The sequence below is a fragment of the Saimiri boliviensis genome, chromosome 1 (genome assembly GCF_048565385.1).
Source record: "Saimiri boliviensis isolate mSaiBol1 chromosome 1, mSaiBol1.pri, whole genome shotgun sequence".
Classification (NCBI taxonomy): Eukaryota; Metazoa; Chordata; class Mammalia; order Primates; family Cebidae; genus Saimiri; species Saimiri boliviensis.
In genome coordinates, this window is record NC_133449.1 from 180660154 (window position 1) to 180681918 (window position 21765).

A 21765-nucleotide genomic window follows, 5' to 3' on the forward strand; every position below is an offset into this window, starting at 1 on the left:
CAGTAATCAAAACAGCATGGTACTGCCATAAAAACAGCCACATAGACCAATGGAACATAACAGAGAACCAAGAAACAAACTCACATACCTATAATGAACTCATTTTTGACAAAGGTGCCAAGAACATACACTAGGGAAAAGAGAATCTCTTTAATAAATGATGCTGGGGAAACTGAATATCCATTTGCAAAAGAATGAAACTAGACTACTATCTCTCACCATTCACAAAAATAAAAATCAATTAAAGATTTAAGTTTAAGACCTCAAACTATGAAACTATTACAAGAAAACTTTGGGGAAAATCTCCAGGACATTATTGGTCTCAGCAAAGATTACTTGAGTAATACCTCACAAGCACAGGCATTCAAAGCAAAAATGAACAAATGGGATCATATCAAGTTAAAAAGCTTCAGCACAATAAAGGATACGGTTAACAAAGTGGAGGCAATACACATAATGGGAGAAAATATTGGCAAACTATCCAGCTGGCAAAGGTTTAATAACTAGAATGTCTAAGGAGCTCAAACAACTCCATAGGAAAAAAATTTCATAATTCAATAAAAAGTAGGCAAAAGATTTGAATAGATATTTCTCAAAAAAAGACATACAAATGGCGAACAGTCACATGAAAAGGTGCTCAATAACATTGGTCACCAGAGAAATGCAAATCAAAAGCACAATGAGATATCATCTCACCCCAGTTAAAATGGCTTTTATTCAAAAAACAAGCAACAACAAATGCTGGCAAGGATGTATAGAAAAGGGAACCCTTGGACACTGCTAGTGAGAATGTAAATCAATACAACTGCTATGAAGAACAGTTTGGAGGTTCCTCCAACACTAAAAATAGAGCTACCATATGATACACCAATCCTAGTGCTGGGTATATAACCCCCCCAAGAAAGGAATCAGTGTATCTAAGCAATAACTGCATTTCAATGGTTTTTTGCAGCACTGTTTACAATAGCTAAGACTTGGGCATAATCTAAGTGTCCAGCAGCAGATGAACAGATAAAGAAAATGGTGTACTTACATGCAGTGAAATATTACGCAGCCACAAAAACAATGAGATCCAGTCATTTGCAGCAACATGAATGGAACTGTAGATCATTATGTTAAATGAAAAAAGGCAGGCACAGAAAGATAAACATGACATGGTCTTAGTTATTTGTGGGATCTAAAAATCAAAGCAATTGAACTCCTGAACATAAAGAGTAGAAGGATGGTTAGCAGAGCTGGGAAGTGAAGTGAGGGGCACGATGGTTAATAGGCACCAAAAAGAGACTGAATAAGACCTACTATTTGATAGCACAATAGGGTAACTTCAGTTAATAATAACTTCATGGTATATTTTTAAATAACTTAAAGAATGTAATTGGATTGTTTGTATCTCAAAGCATAAGTGGTTGAGGGGGTTGGTACCCTGTCTGCCATGATGTGCTTGTATCACAGTGCATGACTATATGAAGACATTTCATGTACCTGATAAATATATACAACTGCTGTGTACTCACAAAAAGGTTTGAAAATAAAAAGAGGATACAAATACTACCTACCTCAAAGGATTATAGAAAACATAGAAATAAAATGACACATTTATTATAACTACATAAACTGGCCCATGATATATTTTATAGAAATGTGGTTTTTTTTCTTTTATTTCTTTTAGAGATGGGATCAGGTTTCACTCTGTCACCCAGGCTGGAGGACAGTGGTATGATCATTGCTCATGGCAGCTTTGAACCCTTAGGCACAGGTGATCCTTCCACCTCAGCCTCCTGAGTAGCTAGGACTACAAGTATACCACTGTGACTGGCTAAACCAATGTTCTTATTATGATAATAAAACAGAAGTGGTAGAAAAAAATGATAGGCAAAATATTAGGAGGTATACATCATTATTCAGACTTAGAGGAAGAAAAAGCAGAAGGTTAGATTAACACTTGTTTGTTTGTTTGTTACTTGTGTTTTGGTTGGGAGGATTACTTTTAATTTTCAAGTGACTAGGTAAATAGTTGGGGATGTCAGAAGAGGAGTTTGGAAGGAGAGATGATGGGTTCAGCTTTAGATTTATTAAGTCTGAGATACTTGAGGACTTCTGAATAGAAGTTACTATTACATGTATTTGTGAGTCAGGAGAAAGATTGTAATGGAGGTACTTTGGAATAATCAATGTAAAGCTGAACCCACATTGGCTTTGGATTATATCACCCTGGGAAGGGTGAAAGTAGGTGGAATGAGAAGTAGAAAAAAAAGGAAGTCCTGAGAAATGCCTGCATTCAAGGATAAACAGATGGAAGAAGACATTCCCATAGAAGAGATGGAGATAGAGATGTAAGAATATAAAAGGAGAGCTAAAACAGGAACCAGGGGGATCGTTTATAAAATGAGAGGCTTTTTATCTGTACCAAGAGTGGCAGATAGATCACATAAGAGAGAGTTAGAAAAGTATGTTTCCTTCAGTGTCCCAGCTAGTGAGGCTATGTTGGCCCCGATCTGTCAGATTCCTGTGTCCTTATTCTCATTTAAATAGGCTATGTGAGAGATTCTAGGTTTCTAAATAATCTCAACTTCACAGTAGATTCTGCCATATAAGTTATCCATTGTCTGTGAAAATCATGCATACTGAAGTAATCTTTTTATTAAGTTGCTCCCTTTGATGTTTTTATTATATGCAACTATGCAGAGCTCATTCTTCATCTCCTGAATCTTTAGACCAGATTGTATCCAAATGTATGTATAAAAACAATACAATTGATGCTGTATACTTCCAGTCAGAGAAGAAATGTAGAAGTATTAACCAGTGCTCAGTGTGTGTTCCTCATAATGCCCTCCACAGATTGACAATGATCTCCACAATACTTATGATGGAGTATGGGATCTCTTTCAGTGGTCTGGTTAAGTCAGCTCAAGTCAGGTCTAAGAATGGAGATGAGCAGGAGGCTAAGGCAGGGGTATCGCTTGAACCTGGGTGGTGGAGGATGCCTCCATCTTAAAAAAAAAAATGGTGATGATCTCTACATGTCTACATCCTGCCTAAACCTTTGTCTTCAACTCCTTAAATATCTTCTCTTTTCCTACTGAGTCTTAGACATACTCATACATTTATACCAAAATTTTAAACAATACAAATTGATAACATCACCTGAAGACAAAGTCCTTACCCGGGCATACAAATCCCTTCATTTTCTAGTCTGTGACTACTTTTCTGGGACTGTGTCTTATCAAGTACTGAAACCTGGTTTCCACTCTCCTGATTGATGCCTTCTCACACCTTTACACTTTTTCATGTGTTGTTCCTTCTGTCTGAAATGTTCTTGCCCCATTAACATGTAACAACATGCACTGAAAACTTCACGTTTCTCATTTTTCATACATAATATCACGTAGTTCTGAGGACAGTCTTGAAGTTCAAGTATTAATAGCCCCATTTTGTATATAGTAAGTGGACCTTTTGAGAGAGAAAGTAAGCTTCCCAAGATCACACAGAGAGAAGTAGCATAGGGATATGAACACAGGCAGTCTGATCCCAAAGTTCATGATCTCAACCTGGACTCTGTTCCATTTTCTCCCTCTAGTCTTAATTAAGCTTTACGGTACTTGATCTTTGAGACTCAATTGTCATTTTTTAGGAGCTAGGGATCTTGTATACTACGTCTATGGTGTAATTGTTGATTTACCGGTTTGTTAAAATAATATATTGTTCACCTCTTGAGAACAGAAACTGTGTCATTTATCTCTGCATTCCTGTGAGGTGACTGGTTGTGCTTACATTAGAAACAAAAAAACTAAGTTTCAAAAGTAATGGGAATTGCTCAAGACTACCTAGGCTGGAGTGAGACTGAAGCTGGGCCTTGAACCTGAGGTCTCTGACTCTCAAACTCATGTGCTTTCCCCTCCTTTACAATATGTTGAAATACAATAACACAACAAACTCATTTTAAAACAGGAAAATCCCTGTTTGGAAAACTGTATTTATATAAGCAATAGATAGAAACATAATCTACTTAAAATCTTGAAAAGATTAAGAGAATACAAAGACCAAGTTGAAGACAAGCAAACTTAATCATTTCATTTTCCAGAGACAAATACGGCAACATTATCAACATTTGGACCATGCTATTAATTTGTTAATATATCAGCCTGAAGTAAGAAGAGAAAGGCTACAATTGGACATATCAATACAAGTAAATATTTTATTTCACAGATTGCTAATTTAAAAATGATTTTTAACATTCTGGACCCTTAAAAAGCATCTGAAAATTGGTAAGCTTGATAAATAATTTAGCTGATAATAGCTTAGCACTCCTCACATGCAAGATCTTGGTCCAAGTAGGTCAACATTTACATGTAACAATCATGCCTACCAAAAAACATGTATCAGAAATTTTATGCACAATGTTTGCCAAATATTAACTGTATATGTATGCTTTATAACCTACTCCAATTCAGAATTTTCCAGAAATCTTTCCTATACACATAATGGCATAGCAAGTCTGCTTTGTGTCATCAGAGTACATGAGTAATTAGAACAGCTGGAACTTAACAATGATTCAAAAGTTACACAGTGTAGATTTCCAGTATAACTCATACAAAGTAATCTACTTAGATGGACTAAATCCAAACTGTTGCTGTCATTTTTATCATTTCCCAATACAGAAGCTTTTGCTTATTCATAATGCTGACTTTATTCAGCTGATTTTATCTTCTTTATATCTACAGTGTTTGTAATAGAGAAGAGGGATCTGTCTTATTTAAACTGGCTTGATGGTGGGCATGGAATACAGTGATGTGGACATAGATTCAATTAACTACTTTTGATGATGACACCTGTACAGACTGACATCATGAGTTTTTACAAAAGAAAATAGAAGTAACAGATTAATTTGAGATAAATATATTCTAAATAGAAGCATATTTTTTTTTTCTAAATCTGAACACCCTAGACAATTGATGATACAGACATCCTATGGTCTCCACAAATGTGATTTATTGTCACCACGCACATATCTAATCTAGCCTCAAATACCATAATAAATTTTAGAATTGATATCTTGATACAAACTACATGGACAATTAAGATCTGCAAGTCAAATTTTAAAGTCCTTAAACTGAAAAATGTTTAAGAAATTCATATTTTCTCAAATTCTAATTGGAAATATTTCTTAGATCAGTAAATACCCTGAGACATCTGAATTTCATGTATAAAGATTTTTCCTAGAAAAACTTTAAAAAAAAATATTAGCTATGACTTTCAGATCCTATTTATGTAACAGAAATCATTCATTTTCCTTACCATTCTTGCAAACATCACAGATCTCTGCCTAAAGGAAGTAAGAAAGTACATGAAACAGTCACCCTTATTTTGCTCCTGTAAAGAACTGGCAGACAAAAAGAGCCAAGGATTTGATGTTTGGGAATGTTTATGAGCCTCTGAAAAGTTCCAGACTTAAGGGATTTGAATACTGAGAACAAAATTCAAACATATAAATCTTACTCTTCTTTCTATTCTGCAGTTAATTTTAACCTCCAAAATGTTTTAGTTGGGAAAAAGAAAATTAAAAAAAGAAAGAAAGAGAAGAGGAGGATGCTTCTAGTCCAAGTAAAGAGATATCTATGATGCTTTCATAGAGGTAGACTAAAATAAGGCTATGAGCTCACAGTATTCAGTTTCAGGGTATCTGGAATTCTCTGTGTCATTTCTATTCCAGTGAAGTGAACAGTATCCCATGAGGAACACATTACAAGTCAAGAAAAGTTTAGGTTATGTTACATGTTAATCTCTAAAGTCCTTTTGAGTTTCTACTTTTTGATATTAAAATGTAGTGTGTCATAAGAAACTAAAAGATAATCCTATAATTGATACATTTAATTGTTATTAACTGAAATATTCTACATTAAGAATAAGTACAGCTAGTAAATAGATGAGAGAGAGAGATTTTTTCAAAGTAGTCATCTCACATTGAGTGTTTACCTAAATTAAACTCTTTCAGGAGAAGGCATTTACCTGAAATGATACCACAGTAATGACTGTGAAGAGCTGACTTCTTTGTGACTTTTTCCTCCATGGACCTTTTCTGCCTATATACACGGTGTGGGTGACCTGTTATGGCCATGGTATCATTGAGTGGCTCAATAAATATGAAGTCTTCATTGAGCTGTATAAATCCCATCTGGAATATATAACACAAAAATATATGTAAGAAATACCATTTGAAAAAGTACTTTTAGATGTTTCCACTCACACATTCTGTTTTTGTTAACAAATGTGCAGTCTTCTAGTGAAACTAATTTAGCAACCCCACTAGTAAGGTAACTATCTTCCCATTTTATTACTTCATCTTTATGTACTTTATTGCACTAGCATAAACTTCATTTAGTTAGTCTTAGCCTGTGTGGGTGGGAGGCTAGACGCCAGCAACAGATGCACAGTAAAAATTTTGGAATGTTAAAGGCTCACTTTGGGAGACCCATGGGGTCACTTACATGTACAGCATGTACAGAAAGAGCAATACAGTTTTTAATTGCATACATGACACAGTCCAACTTTTTGACAATCATTATTTAATAAAGTAATTCATGTAACATATTAAGACAAATGCAAGAAGCATCAAAAGTAATATATAAAATATTATTAAAGCCTTCTATATATTTTAGTATATGTTATACTAAAATACTATAGATTTTTAAAGCCTTTGAATAAGTTAGAGAAAAATGAAGCATCACTTACATCAACAAGTTTCATTTCACATAGTGACATGTTTTAAAAGTCATCCAATTGTTAGAGGGTTAAAACTGTAAAATACAGTTATGATCAATAAAAAGTACTTATAAGAAGTAAGTATACTTGTTATATTTTGAGGCTAAGACTAGTCATTTCTTTCTTTCCTTTTTAAGAATGTAAATTTACATTATAACTAGGAAAGTGTTCCAGATGAAAGAACATGCTATGACTTGACCTTTTCCATTTTTATTATTTAACTCTCCATAATTAATATACAGGTAGCATACATTCAATTATATTATCTCTTTAGCAAATGGTTTTGAAGAAATCATATACTAAAACCTGTATTACTCATACCCAATCTGCTAACATCAAAGTTCTCAATTCTGTTTTGAATCATCAATGTGAATTTTATGTATATTTCATTTCAATTTGATCCACATATAAGTAGCACAATGATAATACAATTATTTTCTAAAGTGAAAATTTTAAAAAGAAATGAAAATGTACTTTTCTTTGGAAGTATAGAAATTTGTTGTAGAAAATTTTTTGAATTATTAGAGTATTGCATCTTCCAATGCCAATATTTTACCTCATTTCCTTCTGTACCAAATAAAGTAAATTGAGAGTAAATCTTAAAATCCCAATCAATCTCATTTTATTGAATGAGTTTTATCATTCGAGAACTACAATAAGCAATTTTATCACCTTTATCAGTCCTCCTCCTCTTTCTCCCTTTCTCTCTCTCTGTCTCTGCTGGTTTCCTTATGTCTCAAGCTCTCTCTCTGACATACATACACACACACACACGCACACACAAATATTAGGCATATATGGGGGACAAATATTTGTGTAATTTGAATATGCCTTCAAATATCTTCAAATAAGTTCTTTCATTTTCCATAAATGTTTTACTTCTCTTAATCTGAAAGTAGCTTGAATTTTAAGGTAAGTACATCCAATCCAGCAGTTTTTCCCTTGAGCTGAATTTAATGAGAAACAAGAAAATATTGAAGATAAAATTATTAAATAATGGTCATTAAAGATATAGTACATCTACAGATAAATTGAGAATAGGTGGTGTTGTGTTACGCATTATTGAACTAGACTAAAAATAAATAAATATGTTATTCTTATAGATTACTGTAATTCTGAGAGTCGCTAAGTTTTCAAGGTCGCTAATAAAATTGGCAGTGAGGCTGATGATTAAAATACTAATTATGATGCTCAGCACAGCTCAGGCGACCACGCTCAGTTTATGGAAATCATAAATTTCAACCAGGTTATAAACATGGTTAGATTTATAACAATAAATGATATAAAATTTAATTGCTTACTATCACATAAAATTTAATGACTCCAAGGACAGATTCTGAACTGGGTTCATAACTTACTGCGAGCTGTGTAACTATGAGAAAGTTATAGCAGCTTTATCCAAACCTCAACTTCATAGGGTTATTTGGAGGATAGCTTTGTAAAAACAAACATATTTTAAAAATACAGCCAGGAATGGTGGCTCCTGCCTGTGATCCCAGCATTTTAGGAAGCCGAGGTGGTCAGATCACGAGGTTAAGACATTGAGAATATCCTTACCAACATGGTGAAACCCTGTTTCTACTGAAAATACAAAAATTAGCTGGGCGTGGTGGCACGCACCTGTAGTCCCAGCTACTTGGGAGGCTGAGGCAGGAGAATTACTTGAACCCAGGAGGCGAGGTTGCAGTGAGCTGAGATCACGCTACTGCACTCCAGCCTGGTGACAGAGAGAGAGACTCCGTCTCAAAATATAAAAGTTAGAAGGAACAGAAAGCAATGCTCTTACCATGGGCAATGCTCTAATAATGGGTGACTAGTCAATAAGTGTTTGCTGTTATTTTAATTTTAACAATAAGGTCAATCATACTAAATATAAGTACCCAAACATTTTTAGTATAGGCTGAAAAACTCAGAGAGTTAAAAAAATCTAACTTTATTAAGTTTTGTATCTCTGTTAGCATGTAAACTATTGTCTGAAATTAATTATATTATGTTTTGTTAGGATTTGGAAGCTTCTTTATTAAATAACATTATCTCTTGTACTAGAATTGTATCTACAGACATTTTTAAAAACAAGAAAGCTACTTTTAAACAGGAAAAACAAGTTGGAATAATTATAAGTGGTGACTCATTCATTCAATACATGTTTATAGTCTGACCCCTGAGTTCCAACTCAGTTCACTCTGGGGCATATTTAGCATCAAGAGTCACACCATGAACTTTCTATCTGGACCTTTAATACTATCCTATGGCCACAGAATGCCCTAGCATGAATATGTGTCATTCAAGATACTGGCTCACGTTAAAGCAGAATTATAGAAATTCTTGAGGTTTTCTGTGTCCCCTCAAAGGGCTAACTTTTTCCATTAAAAAAATAAATTATTCTATCTGTACCGTGATTTTACAGGCTATGGAAGAACATGAACCTGTATTAACCACTCTGCACAAGTGCCTCTGTGCTGGGCAACCCACAATTAGGCAATATTTGCTTTAATGCAAATATTGTCCTCTGAATTTTAGCAAGAAATAAAATGAATATGGCACAATGCGTTATCTAAAATAAATGCCAAGTATATAAGTGGTTTTCACATTTTCCTTTTAAAATTTTTCAAAATTACTAGCTCACTTGAGGCATTTCATGCAAATATCTAGATGCAAAATTAAGTTTAACAGTTGTTTTCTAACTTAGGTCTATCATCATAGGCATTTTCTCACATGATGACCACTTGTTCTTTTGTCATTTAATGTTATTTGATTTCTCAAATTAGTAAGAATTTCCATATTTTGCAATTTACCATTGCTTTTGTGGAAATAAGCTACCAGTTATTTCTTTTTTAAATGTGTTTTTCTCTATTTATGTGACTCTGTGCTTTTTTTGTGATAATTTCTTTTCTTTTCTTTTTTTATTGCGTTTTAGGTTTGGGGGTACATGTGCAGAACATGCAAGATTGTTGCATAGGTACACACATGGCAGTGTGGTTTGCTGCCTTCCTTCCCCTCACCTGTATCTGTCATTTCTCCCCATGCTATCTCTTCCTACTGTGCTGACACTACCACAAACTTCTAATCGAAACCTAAAATTTGATTTGGACAATGTGCAGGGATGTTCATATATTGTTGCTTTACCTCATTAAATATAAATGGTTCATCTGTTCAAATTCATATTAATTATGGGCTATTAAATAGATAAATCCTAAAGCACATTAAGACCTAACTAAAAAGTTAGAAGGAGCAGAAAGCAAAATGATACTTTCCACTTCTACTGGGATGACTGTTTCGCTTCAACTATCTCACTTCCAAATCACTAACATAACCAAAATACTTCTACAATTATCTGAAGTTTTCTCTTCATTCTTCCATGCTCCTTTCTTACAATTTTCTTCAAGTTCCAGAGCCTCAGTTTTTTAGATAAAATTTCGGTGAAATGGCTTAAGGAATTTTTTTGAGGATCAGTAGAACAAGTACGTATTGAGCATTCACTAAATACTAAATATCGTAAGAGTCATGATAAAATCCTATTTAAAAAAATATGATCCAGCGATTCCACTTCTGGCTATATATTCAAAGGACATGAAATCAGATGTCAAAGAGAGATCTGCACCCTTATGTTTATTGCAGTACTATTCACAATAGTCAAGATGTGGAATCAACCTAAGTGTCCATTAACAGATTGATGGATTAAAAAATGGTGTGTGTGTGTGTGCGTGTGTGTGTGTGTGTGTGTGTGTATGTGTGTAGACAGAATACTATTCAGACTTAACAAAGAAAAAAATCCTGTCATTTGTGACAGTATAGATGAACCTAAAGGACATTATATTAAGTAGAATAAGCCAGGTATAGAAACACAAATACTACATAATCCACTTACATGTAAAATCTAAAAAAGTTAGACTGATAGAAGCAGAGAGTAGAATGGTGGTCAGCAGAAGGAGAGAAAAGGAGTTTGGGAAGATGTTGGTCAAAGGATCCAAAATTTCAGTTAAAAGAGGAATAAGTTCAAGAGAGCTACTGCACAATCTCATTTACATGGAAAATCTAAAAAAGTCAGACTTATAGAAGCAAAGAGTAGAATGGTGGTCAGCAGAAGGAAAGGGAGTTTGGGAAGGTGTTGGTCCAAGGATCCAAATTTTCAGTTAGAAAAGAGGAATAAATTCAAGAGATTTACTTTACAACATGGTGACTATAATTTAAAAATGATGCATTATATATTCAAAAATTGTCAAGAAAGTGGATTTTAAATGTTGTCATCACAGAACCTGATAAAATACGTTCATTTGTGATACATATTTGTAATTTTTGTCATTTAAAATAATTTAAAAATATATAATATATCATAATAACTAAATGTCCTAAGTGCTGCTGGATTTGTGAAAGGTGAGAGATCGTTATAAATTCAGGATGTGAGAAAGGTCCTGGGGGACAGCAGGATTTGCATAAGACAAGGGCAAGTATGCTCCTTATAGAGGAGGGATTATGAGTAGGGGCAAAGAGAATGGAGAGTCTAGGCAACAGTTAGAAGATGTTTGGCTTGAGCAGAGAAATAGGAAAATATGGTCAGAAAATAAAATAAACTCATATAATTGAAAAAAAGACATGTTCTTGATGGGACAAAGAAAGCCAATGTCTTAAATATCTTAGGATATAAGTCTATTGTCCCAATATAAGGTACATCCGAAAATTAGTGAGACACTAGAAGGAGAAGTGTTTTGTTTTCAACACTGGTAACAGAAGTTGCTTAAAGGCTTTGGCATCAGTATATGCTTTTTAAAACATTTTAGGCAAATATCTGATACAGTACCTGATCTGAACTTCTATGTAAGTTTGTCTTTCTTAAGTATTTTCTCATAAGGTTATAGTGTAATAATAGATCTCATTATGTAAATAAGGCATTATATAGCCTCAAATGATATAGGGCTAGGCATAGATCATAATTCCATATTTTTCTTATGCCATATTCAAATAAAATATCATTTTAGTATTAAATGGGATAAATGGGAGTGATTTATCATGCATTTGTGTATTCTATATCTACATATAAATCTGCATAAAACTACACTTCTGATACCATATCTATTCTCTTGTCTTATCATCTCAAATCACTCTTCCTGATTATTCTTTTAATGTTTCCACTGTATACTTACAAAGATAAACTGAAAATCCTTCATGAAGATATATGAAACCCATAAGTTACGAGAATCTCTCATCTCCCTCTCCAGTTTTACTTTTACGACTCAAAATTCATACATAACAATAACAGACAAACTTTTACTGTGTGAACAAACATATTTCAAAATAACCTTTAGTTGCATGATTATATCTTGGCATATTGTACATACTGTCTTCTCTTTCCCGAATGCCATAGTGCCTGTGAAGAGCTATCAATTCTTCAATATCAAGCAGATCCTGTCCTTTCTCCAAAATAACCATTGCTGTCCCTATCTAATTCTACATCAGACATTTTCTGTTGTTGCACTAATATGTCTACTATGGTTATAGTTTCATGTCTCTCTGATTAGATCATGAGCTACTTGAGGCTTTGGAAGAATGCTCAGCTTCATGCCTTTAATACATAAGGTCTAGTATACAATAGGTGCTCAAGAAATGTTGTTCTTAACTCATTGTAGTCTTCCTTCTTAAGATAACAGAAAATGTATCTGTCACTGCAGTTATTTACTCCACCTGGATTTCGTAGGTAGAAATTAGAATTTTATTTCATCCACTGGTCATTTCCAATGTTGGCTTCCTTGTGTGCCCAAGTAGTATCTTTAGAAAAACTTTTCAGATGATCACATTGTTAACATCATTCCATTTTTTTTCCTAGCCAAATGGCTCCAAAGAGAATCATAAAATTCCAATGATAGAAGAAAAGTTGGAAATCATCTGAGCATTACTGGAGTTTTAAAATAAAGAAAATCAATCCTTAGAAATATTGCAATATACAGAGAGTTAATGTGAATGTCAGGATAGACTGTAGGCTTCCTAATTTCCATGTTAACTTTTGGTGTTGATACATTATGTTATCTTTGCTTGCTACCTACACTCCACTTAAATTTTTACTTATATTCTAGTCCCCACTTCCAAATCCCCAAACTCCAGAAACTGTTCTGAGGTTGCCTACGATTTCCTTTTTGTTCCCCTCTCTGTGGCATTTGATCCTTGCCCACTTTTCTCCTCCTTGAATTTCCACTACCTTGGTCCTTTTCATCTCTGGAAACTATTTCTGTTCCCTAAACAGGTCATGTTCCTCATCCCAAGGCTGGATTTTGGTAAACAGTTCTCTGCATCTATCATACTCAGTGGTTTGATAACCTCCTCTATGGAGATGATCCCCCAATCCCCCTCACTTGTAATCCACTGCCTCCCTTTAAGATTCACCCTCCTCTCTCATTTCCCTTGTTTCACTTCAGTCATATCATCATTCTTTCCACTTTAGTATCACCCCTCTAAGTTTGTATATCTGTTTATGGCTCTACCTTTATTTAGTTACCCCAGCTAAAAATTATATTGACCTTTGCTCTTTCTTTTTCAAGCTCATGTAAAACTATTTATATGAAAATAATAAGATAATAATAGGCATGTTTACAAGGATTTTATATGCATTATTTAATTCAATCTATACACAGAGCTTTGGACACATGCTAATTTCATCAATTTTATAAGTAAAAAACAAAGTGAGCTTCAAAAAGATTTAATATGTCCTAAGATCACAAATCAGTATGTGGTGAAGACAGGATTCAAAGGAAAGGCTGTCTGGTTTCAAGCACATGTTGCCTTTGTGAAGCTTTCTGCAAAAGGGTAGGCCTGCCATATGAGTGTTAGTTCAAAAATATCCTCATCTTTAAAAAATTTTACACTAAGGATTTGGATGTCAAGCATAACACCTCACAGATGGTAGATATCCAAAATTTGATATCAATAGCCAGGCCAGGCCCCATCTCTCCCAAAGCAGAAGGCAAAAATACTACATTTAGGCTCTGAACTTTATCTTGCCAGACTGTTGTATGTGATCAGACTTCTTGACTGCCAAAGCACACTGGCTTTCTAAGTGGGCTGAGGTTTCACCTCCAGGCCTCCTTCAGCAGTAGATGCCCCAACAATTCTCCCATGGCAGACTTGGTAGAATATTTCAAGGTTTTTGTTTTTCTTCTTCCATTCTTGAATTCTCTTTTCTATTTTCTTTCCTACAAATCTTTTCTAATCATACAACCAGAATTTTAAAATAGTGGAACATTTAAGAAATATGGTTTAAAAAATTCTTCTAAATCTTGTCAAACAGGATAATTACATATGAATGTATGTATATATTTCTCTAGTCAATTTACCTACACATATATACTCATATATGTATTGGTGTATGGGCATATGTTTGTCTGTATAGACAGGCATACATATAGTAGAGTTTTATATTCCACTTTGTCCCATTTAAGAAAAGCTTGTTTTTTATAGCATTATGTGATCTTTTAAGTGTGTCTTTTAATTGCCAAATAATATTTTATCCTCTAAATATATCATAATTTTATTACTGATTTTTTCATCCAACTCTTTATCCAATAAACGCTTATTAGTATAAACTTTGTATAGTTAGAGGCTCAGGGAACAGCAGTGAACAAGGTGGTCGAGGTCCGTCATCAACTTACACTCCACGAAAGAAAATGATACATCATTTAGCCAGCTGGGTCAAAAAGAGCTATATTTGCTTCATAATCTGTTGTTAAGCTTTATGTTGATTATTTATAATCTTATTTCTGTCTTTGTTCTATTCTGCAATTTTTTTAAAAAAGATGAAAATAGAGAGGGAATGTTCTATTCTGCAACTTAAAAAAAAAAAGATGAAAATAGAGAGGGAAAGTATTCCAACAGATACCCAAAGACAAAGGCAGACGTTGCAAGTGACCACCTGAGAAGATGAATTCACCCTCCTCACAGGACAAGCGTAAGATCCTCAGAGACTGAGGAGTATCTCTGAAGAAAAGAGTCTCCCAAGAAGCCACAAATGTGATCTATGAAAGACTGTCCATTTAAAGCACTTGGCAAATGTGGAGCTCGACAATAATATCCCAAAATGCCATCAGTCACCTAAGAACCTGCCCCTCCTTCTGGGTGTCTGTTAATAGTTCCAATGCTAGAGGAGCCAGAGAAGGCCCAGTGCACTGAGTAGGAGGATTGAAAGCTATAGGTGGAGAAATAACAAGGACTCTGACTTCATTCTTCCTTTTTCATTGCATGTAATTTCTTCTAAGAAAGCCTGAATGTGGAGGGCATGTGGCCAATTAATTTTAACTTCATGTGAATTTTGACACTTCGATGATTATAGAATGCATATTTGAAAGATCAAATAGAGAATTTTGCCACTAAATTTACCAGAAATCTTCCCAGAACCTACAAATAAATACCAGAAACAAAACCAGGAGGGGCAGGCAAGTGTTTTATTATGACCCTTGAGTCTCATTTACTCAATGAAAAGCTATAGGTGTATTATATGAACTCAAGTGGTGCCAAGTACTGGGAATGGGTTACAGAGTGATGTGGAAATGGCCTTTCGAATGAGGGGGCATCAGAGAAGAGACTTCATGTATGGGAAGTGGGAATGAGAAACAGTTATCAGAAAGAAACCCAGGGGCATTCCACAGCAGCTTCCCTTACTTGATTCATAATCAAAAATAATCCCTGATGAAAGTCCTCTTTGTTTTTTAAACCATCTATCTTTTCTTGGACACTGCTTACAAACTTTATCTTGGTGTGCTTCATGAGGGCTTTTTTGCGGTGTATCTTTCAACACAGTCATATTTTATTTACATAATTATTCAGGAACAAGTTCACTCCTACAAATGAAAAACATATAGCTTTTCTTCATTTTCTTGTGAACTGGTGTCCTTTTTCTGTCTTTTCCTCTGACATTTAATAGAGATATAGATTTTAAAAGGTTCAAAATGTGTCTTTTTAACTCTATCTTATACAACATCCTAAGTATGAGAATAAATAGAAGCTACTCTTTGGCCTCTATGCTAAAAAAGTAAAAAGGAAGTGGTAAAGACTGGTCAAGTGGAAAATGAGTGCCTCACCCTCACACTTAGATCTCCAACATGACCGCTTTAGGTGGTGTCACTCTTGTTCTGATAGTTACTTCAATTCTCATTGTATATTCTAACTAATTTTTGCTCAATATCGAGAGAAGCTATTGATTTTCATATACTTTCTTGTATCCATTCCCCTTACTGTAATCTGTTACATGTAATAATTTGTAATTATTATTTTGGGCCATCTATGAATTATTTAAATATGCAAATAACATGTTAAAGAAAGGGAGCAAGTTTATTTTAAAATCTACCTCTTAGTTGTTCACCAGTCTAGCCCAAATCTACTATGTTCCACTGCAACATCCCAATGATTAAAGTTCATTATCAATATATGTACTGAATACCTACCATATGGCAGTATGCAAGTAATTGAGGATTCAAAGATGAAAACAGAATGAACTCCTGTCTTCATGAACCTTATATATTCAGGTATTCAGAAAAATACATTTAAGAAATTTTAAATTGTGAAAAGCAGTATTAAAGAAACAAAGAAGGATTCAAGAAAATTAGAGTTAATGCTAGAGAAGCCAAAATGGGTAGCTCAGTAAATAAGGAGATGGCATGTGAGCAAGAACTAAAGTGAAAGAAGGAGCCTGCTATATGAAAATGAACTTAAATGGGGAAAAGATGATGTCCCAGTGGAGCGATGCCATATACTAAGGCTGTAATTCTGGAAGATACGTGGGAGAAACTCAACCTATGTACTTTATGTTCACAAAGGTGTACACTTCTAATTATTATTTGCAACAACATATGTATCTGTCCCATGTATATAGGTCACAGCAAAACATATTTCAAAAAGTAAGAAATAAAGAATAAGCAATATAACTATAATACTTACTACCAGAAGAAACAGAATTGCTCCTATAAAGCTTTCATTTCTCAAAATGAAAAATAAAAAATAAATATAGCCAGAATACTTAGTAGCAGAAGAAATGGTATTGCTCCTGTAGGGCAGAAGTCAAAGATGGGGAGAGTGGGGAGGATATTTTCTTTCTTATAGTAAGCATTAGCTTTTAAATGATGTACATATGACTTGGATTAATTTAAAAGAAAGATTGAAATGGAGAGACACAAGACTTGTTGGGAGGCTACTGCAGTAATTAAAGCAATAAATAATGGTGGCGTTAGTGTAAAGTCAGTTAGGAAAACCTACCTACAAAGCCAAACTCAGTTAAAAACTGACAGGTGGTGTGGAGACTGAGGCAGTGATAGGAGTCATAGATAAACAATTATGGCAGCAAAAACAGGAGAAGGGTCAGCAGTGCATGATTCGTGTATAGCTCTCAAAATCCTAAGACATTTAGATTTTATGTGAAGTGTAATAGGAAACAAAAGATGGTGGATGGCGTGATCTAATGTAATTCTGAAGAAAACCATTCTTGCTCTTTTTCAGAAAACAGATTCTAGGGTGACCAAAAGTAGAATGAGGGAGGCCAGTTTGAAGTCAGTTCTAATAATCCAGGTGCAAGATCACAGTGACTAGGCTAAGGAGGCAACACATGGTGACTGGACTAAGGTTGAAAAAAGCAAACAGATAGGACATTTATCTTGGATTTTCACCCAAACCAGAGGGCAATCATCCAAATGTGCTTAATGGTGTAGTATCGTGACATAGGGGAGCAGTGGCACAGACAAATTAAGGATTACTCCAAAGTTTCTAGCATTAGTACTTAAGAAAGAAGAAATAGCTGCCTATAATTGAGATATGAAACTCAAATCATGGAGCTAAAACAGATTTTAGGGATAGAGAATCAAATTTCTGATTAGAACTTATCAGGTCTAATATATTTTTGAGACATCCAAATGGAAAAATCAAGTGGACAGTTGAAGAATGGAACCTAGTGGTTCCAAATATCATTATTCAAAATAATGATAATTTTTCAATCCATAAGACTGAATGATGTTATCCAGTAAAAGAGAATAGAGAAAGAACAGAACAGGGCCTAAGATCAATCTCTGAGGACACTAACATTGGGAAGCAGAGAAAGAACCAGCAAAGGAGATTATGGAGGAAGGGCTAGAGAGGTTGAAGAAAAAGTGAAAGCTTGTAAGGCTGACATTTTTTCCAAAAAGCACAATAAGAATTAATAGCTTCTCAATTTGGCTTTGAAGAAAAGAAAAGAGTAAGCTCTCCTTTAGTTCACTTGGAGGAAGCTACTGCCCGTGTCTAACCCACATTGCTCAGGCTTAAAATTTTAGTAGCGCTATGCAAGATGATCAAACACATGTTCATGCTGTTGTTAAATGCAATAGCAAAAGCTGAGTAAAGAAACATTTCCAGGTCTTCATCCATCAGGATTCTCAAAAGTCGTAACAATATGGCTTCTTTTTGTTGCAAAAGAGAAAATTTTACATGTTCCATATTGTTGAGTCAAGAGAAGCATTTAAATCTATTAACTAACTTTGCTTGACCTATATTATTTCTTAACCAGAAAGGTGGCTTCCAAATCACCACCCACCCTAGCACTTAATGAGTTGGTGCATAGTCAATTGTACACCTAGTTGTTAAAGGGTTAGTCACTCAGTGATTTTTTGGAGCCATTCACCATGGTGATGAGCCCTTGCAGCACTTATCTCATGCAATTCCAGCCCAGTTATGTACTTTAAGCGGAAGAGAATGAGACCACTGAGAAAGCTGCACAGCTGTGATTTGGGGAAGCACTCATCACTGCCAGGTCTTACTGGTGACCTCACAATTGACAGAGATGTTGCCAACCTCCTACATACCCCTAGAGAGTAAATGCAAATTCATTTTACCATGGAAACAAGATTAGTGGAGCAAACTACTCAAGGACCATAGCATTGGTACTCAGAGAAATGGAAAATCTGCTGCAATTTATTTTCAGGATTCAATTAAAGGTCAAATGAATACAATAATTTATTCAACAATATTTACTGAGTGCATACTATGCGTTAATGTTCCAGCTGCAGGAAATATAGCAATGTGCAAAACATTCACTTTAAAACAGGCTGACAATCTTAAATATCTTTACAGTAATTGAGAAATTTACTTATTATCGATTTTATGTCCTCCTTGATATTTGCACCATCAGCAAAATGTAGTGATGGTGTTGTATTTTTTTTCTCCACTTAGAACCCTTGGATAATTCTCCCCTGTTCACATTCTGAAAAACACTGCATAAAATACAAGAAATCATACCTATGTGTCCCCCCTTAAAAGGAGCAATGTACTGTGTACCAACAAAGTTCTTTCTTTCATGGCCTGTTTCTCAACCATGACATTCCCAAATACAAATGTAGATATGAAAAGAGAATTTAAGAACACATCTGACCTTTTATTTTTCTAGCCTTTCCACACTCTCTGTTTTATACATATCTCACCAGTGAGAACAGAGGCCAAAAATCTAATGTAATCTTTTGCTGATTTATCAGAAGCTGACACAGGAGATCAGACACCAAAAGAGCTGATATAATATGGTATAAACCCTGAATCAATCCCCAAACACTCCACATACACAAGACCTCATCAAGACTATTATGGCCATGCATCATGTTTTAAGAAAGACATTTATAAGCAGAAGAAAATCAAAAGAAATTAGGGGTCAGTTGGTTACAAATTCAGCTCAAAGAAAGAACCATTCACCAATGTTACTGATAAATGTTAAAAATTCTGTTTACACCTTTCAGTCACCAGTAGAGCAATCACTACTCTGAGGCAATCCAGCTCTCTACTAGACTGTGGTAACTATCCATTAAGGTTTTACAAAATGTCCAAAATGCTTCCTCACCATAACTTTATACCCTGGGTCCTGATTCTGTATCTTAAGCACCTTTTTGTGCCTCAAATATATGATAAATGTCTCATGGTCCCATTAGTATAACTATTTGTGATATGAGATGGGCTTATTGTCCTTCTTCATTCTTATTTTTCTTGGATGTTCTGTAGTTTATAAATGCTTTTCTTAGGTTCAATTTCCTTTGATTTTCTATTATGGCAATGAATGGTGAATGAAAACTGTCTCTGGAATGAAGAATGAGTTGAAATAAGAGGCTATAAGTACACCTTTAGGAGCCTGATGCAGACTGGCACAGGATAACAAAAATGGAAAGTGTCTTAATTTATTGTCTTTAATCATCCGTTATTAGGGAATTCCTCAAACCTTCCAAAATGTACAATAATACAGTGCTCAGATATTCACCCTCAGTATTTAACAAATATTAATATTTATTTGCTATAGATCATTAAAAACACACAGCTATTTATTGATTCAGTTGAAGTGGACCCTATATATCTTCCCAAAACCAACTGTCTTTCTTGTGGCTCAAAAGTAATTACTACACTGAAGATGGTGGTATTTTTTTGTATCCATGTTTTTTACTGTTACTACATACACTTTGCCAAATGTTGCAATGAAAATGACTGAACTTATTTAAAAGGGTTTCCTCTGGTCAGTATCAAGATAAACTCTGAAGGTAGAACAAAAAGAATGAACTGATACTTGGATGCATAATTTGAAAGAAAAAAGAATTCACAATATGAGGATCACAATATAATTTTGACCTATGTCAATATGGCCATTGATAATATAGAGAATAATGTGGGGAAAGCAGCATTGAAGATTGCATGGGAAGAAGAGACCAATTCAGTTAGGAACATGTTAAACTTGGTATATCTATTAGACTTCATATTTAAATTTCAACTAGGTAGCTGGATATACAATCATGGAGGTAAACAACAAGGTCTGAACTAGAGTATATGTTTTGAAATCATTGGAAGATAGTTGGCATTCAGGCCACAGAGAAGAAAAGAAGGCCCATAACTGAGCACTAGTACATGCTAGTGTAAAGAATACATGGAATAAACTAATACTCAATAAAACAATCTAAAGGGGAGCGGTCAGAGAGGTGTGGTGTCCAGGATGGCAAATTACAGAAACATATTTCAAGAAGGAAGGCATGAGCTATTTCCAATGCTACTGATGATAAGCTGAGTGCTGAAAATCAGTAGCCCCATAAGAATATATTTTCCCAGCAGCTCCATAGCCTCTATCCTTTATAATTAAGTATTCTGAAATACAGACACTCCTTTGTATACAATTGAGATAAAAAGTAGATACAACTACCATTCCTTTTTTTATTTCACTAATATTAAATACAATATAATATTTACTGGAAGATGGGAAAATATTCAACTTCAGAATTCATCATGCATACATATGAACTTTATAATTTTAATGTATAGAATTTCTGTAGTTTGAAAGGAAAATAAGGAAAATAAAATATTTGAGAGCAATCCACCAAGAACAAATAGAAAAGTAACCAGGGTGTGATTCTATGAAATAGACAATATGTGAGTAATAGTCATCTCTGTCTTCCATCTTGGTTGTCATAAAGAATAATAGTTCATCCATCCCAATCTTTATTTAAACAAATGGGAGAGCTTATCTATTATCTTGCAGCCAAGACGTTAAAAATATTTTTTGATATTGATTTCATCATTCAAGGAACAACTATTCATAGATTATTTTTGGCATTTATTAACAGAATTAGAAACATACTAATGTTCTTATCTAAGAGATTGTCTGAAATTACTGAACAGACAGAGTCAAAGACAGACTCATGATGCTTCGTAGAAATCTCTTTCATGGTTGAGATTAAATCTTCATTTAGATATCTGGAAATATACACAAATACTTTCATCCTGAGTGATTAAACAGTTACTTTTTAAAAATTACAAAGCATCTTAGTTAAAAGAAAAAGTTATTCAAAATACTGAAAGGGGAACCAGCAGATGAACTTCAACTAAAATGCAAAATGAATTGAGAAAACATTTGGTATGCATATGATTATAGCACATCTGTTTTGCAAAGAGGCAAACACTAAGATCTTAGCAGCCAAATGAGTAAATGATACATATAGTTCACAAAAAAATTTAAAAAGTAGAGCAATAGGTTTGGAATCATGA

General features: G+C 34.3%; 1 protein-coding gene across 1 annotated transcript in view; it reads right to left on the reverse strand.

The window, feature by feature from the left end:
* ADAMTS19 (ADAM metallopeptidase with thrombospondin type 1 motif 19) overlaps positions 1 to 21765 on the reverse strand; it is a 269818-nt gene that overhangs the window by 220251 nt on the left and 27802 nt on the right. Inside the window, exon 3 of the mRNA XM_039468879.2 lies at positions 6007 to 6172. Within this exon, the coding sequence (XP_039324813.1) occupies positions 6007 to 6172 (166 nt within the window). The remainder of the gene's footprint in view (positions 1 to 6006; positions 6173 to 21765) is intronic.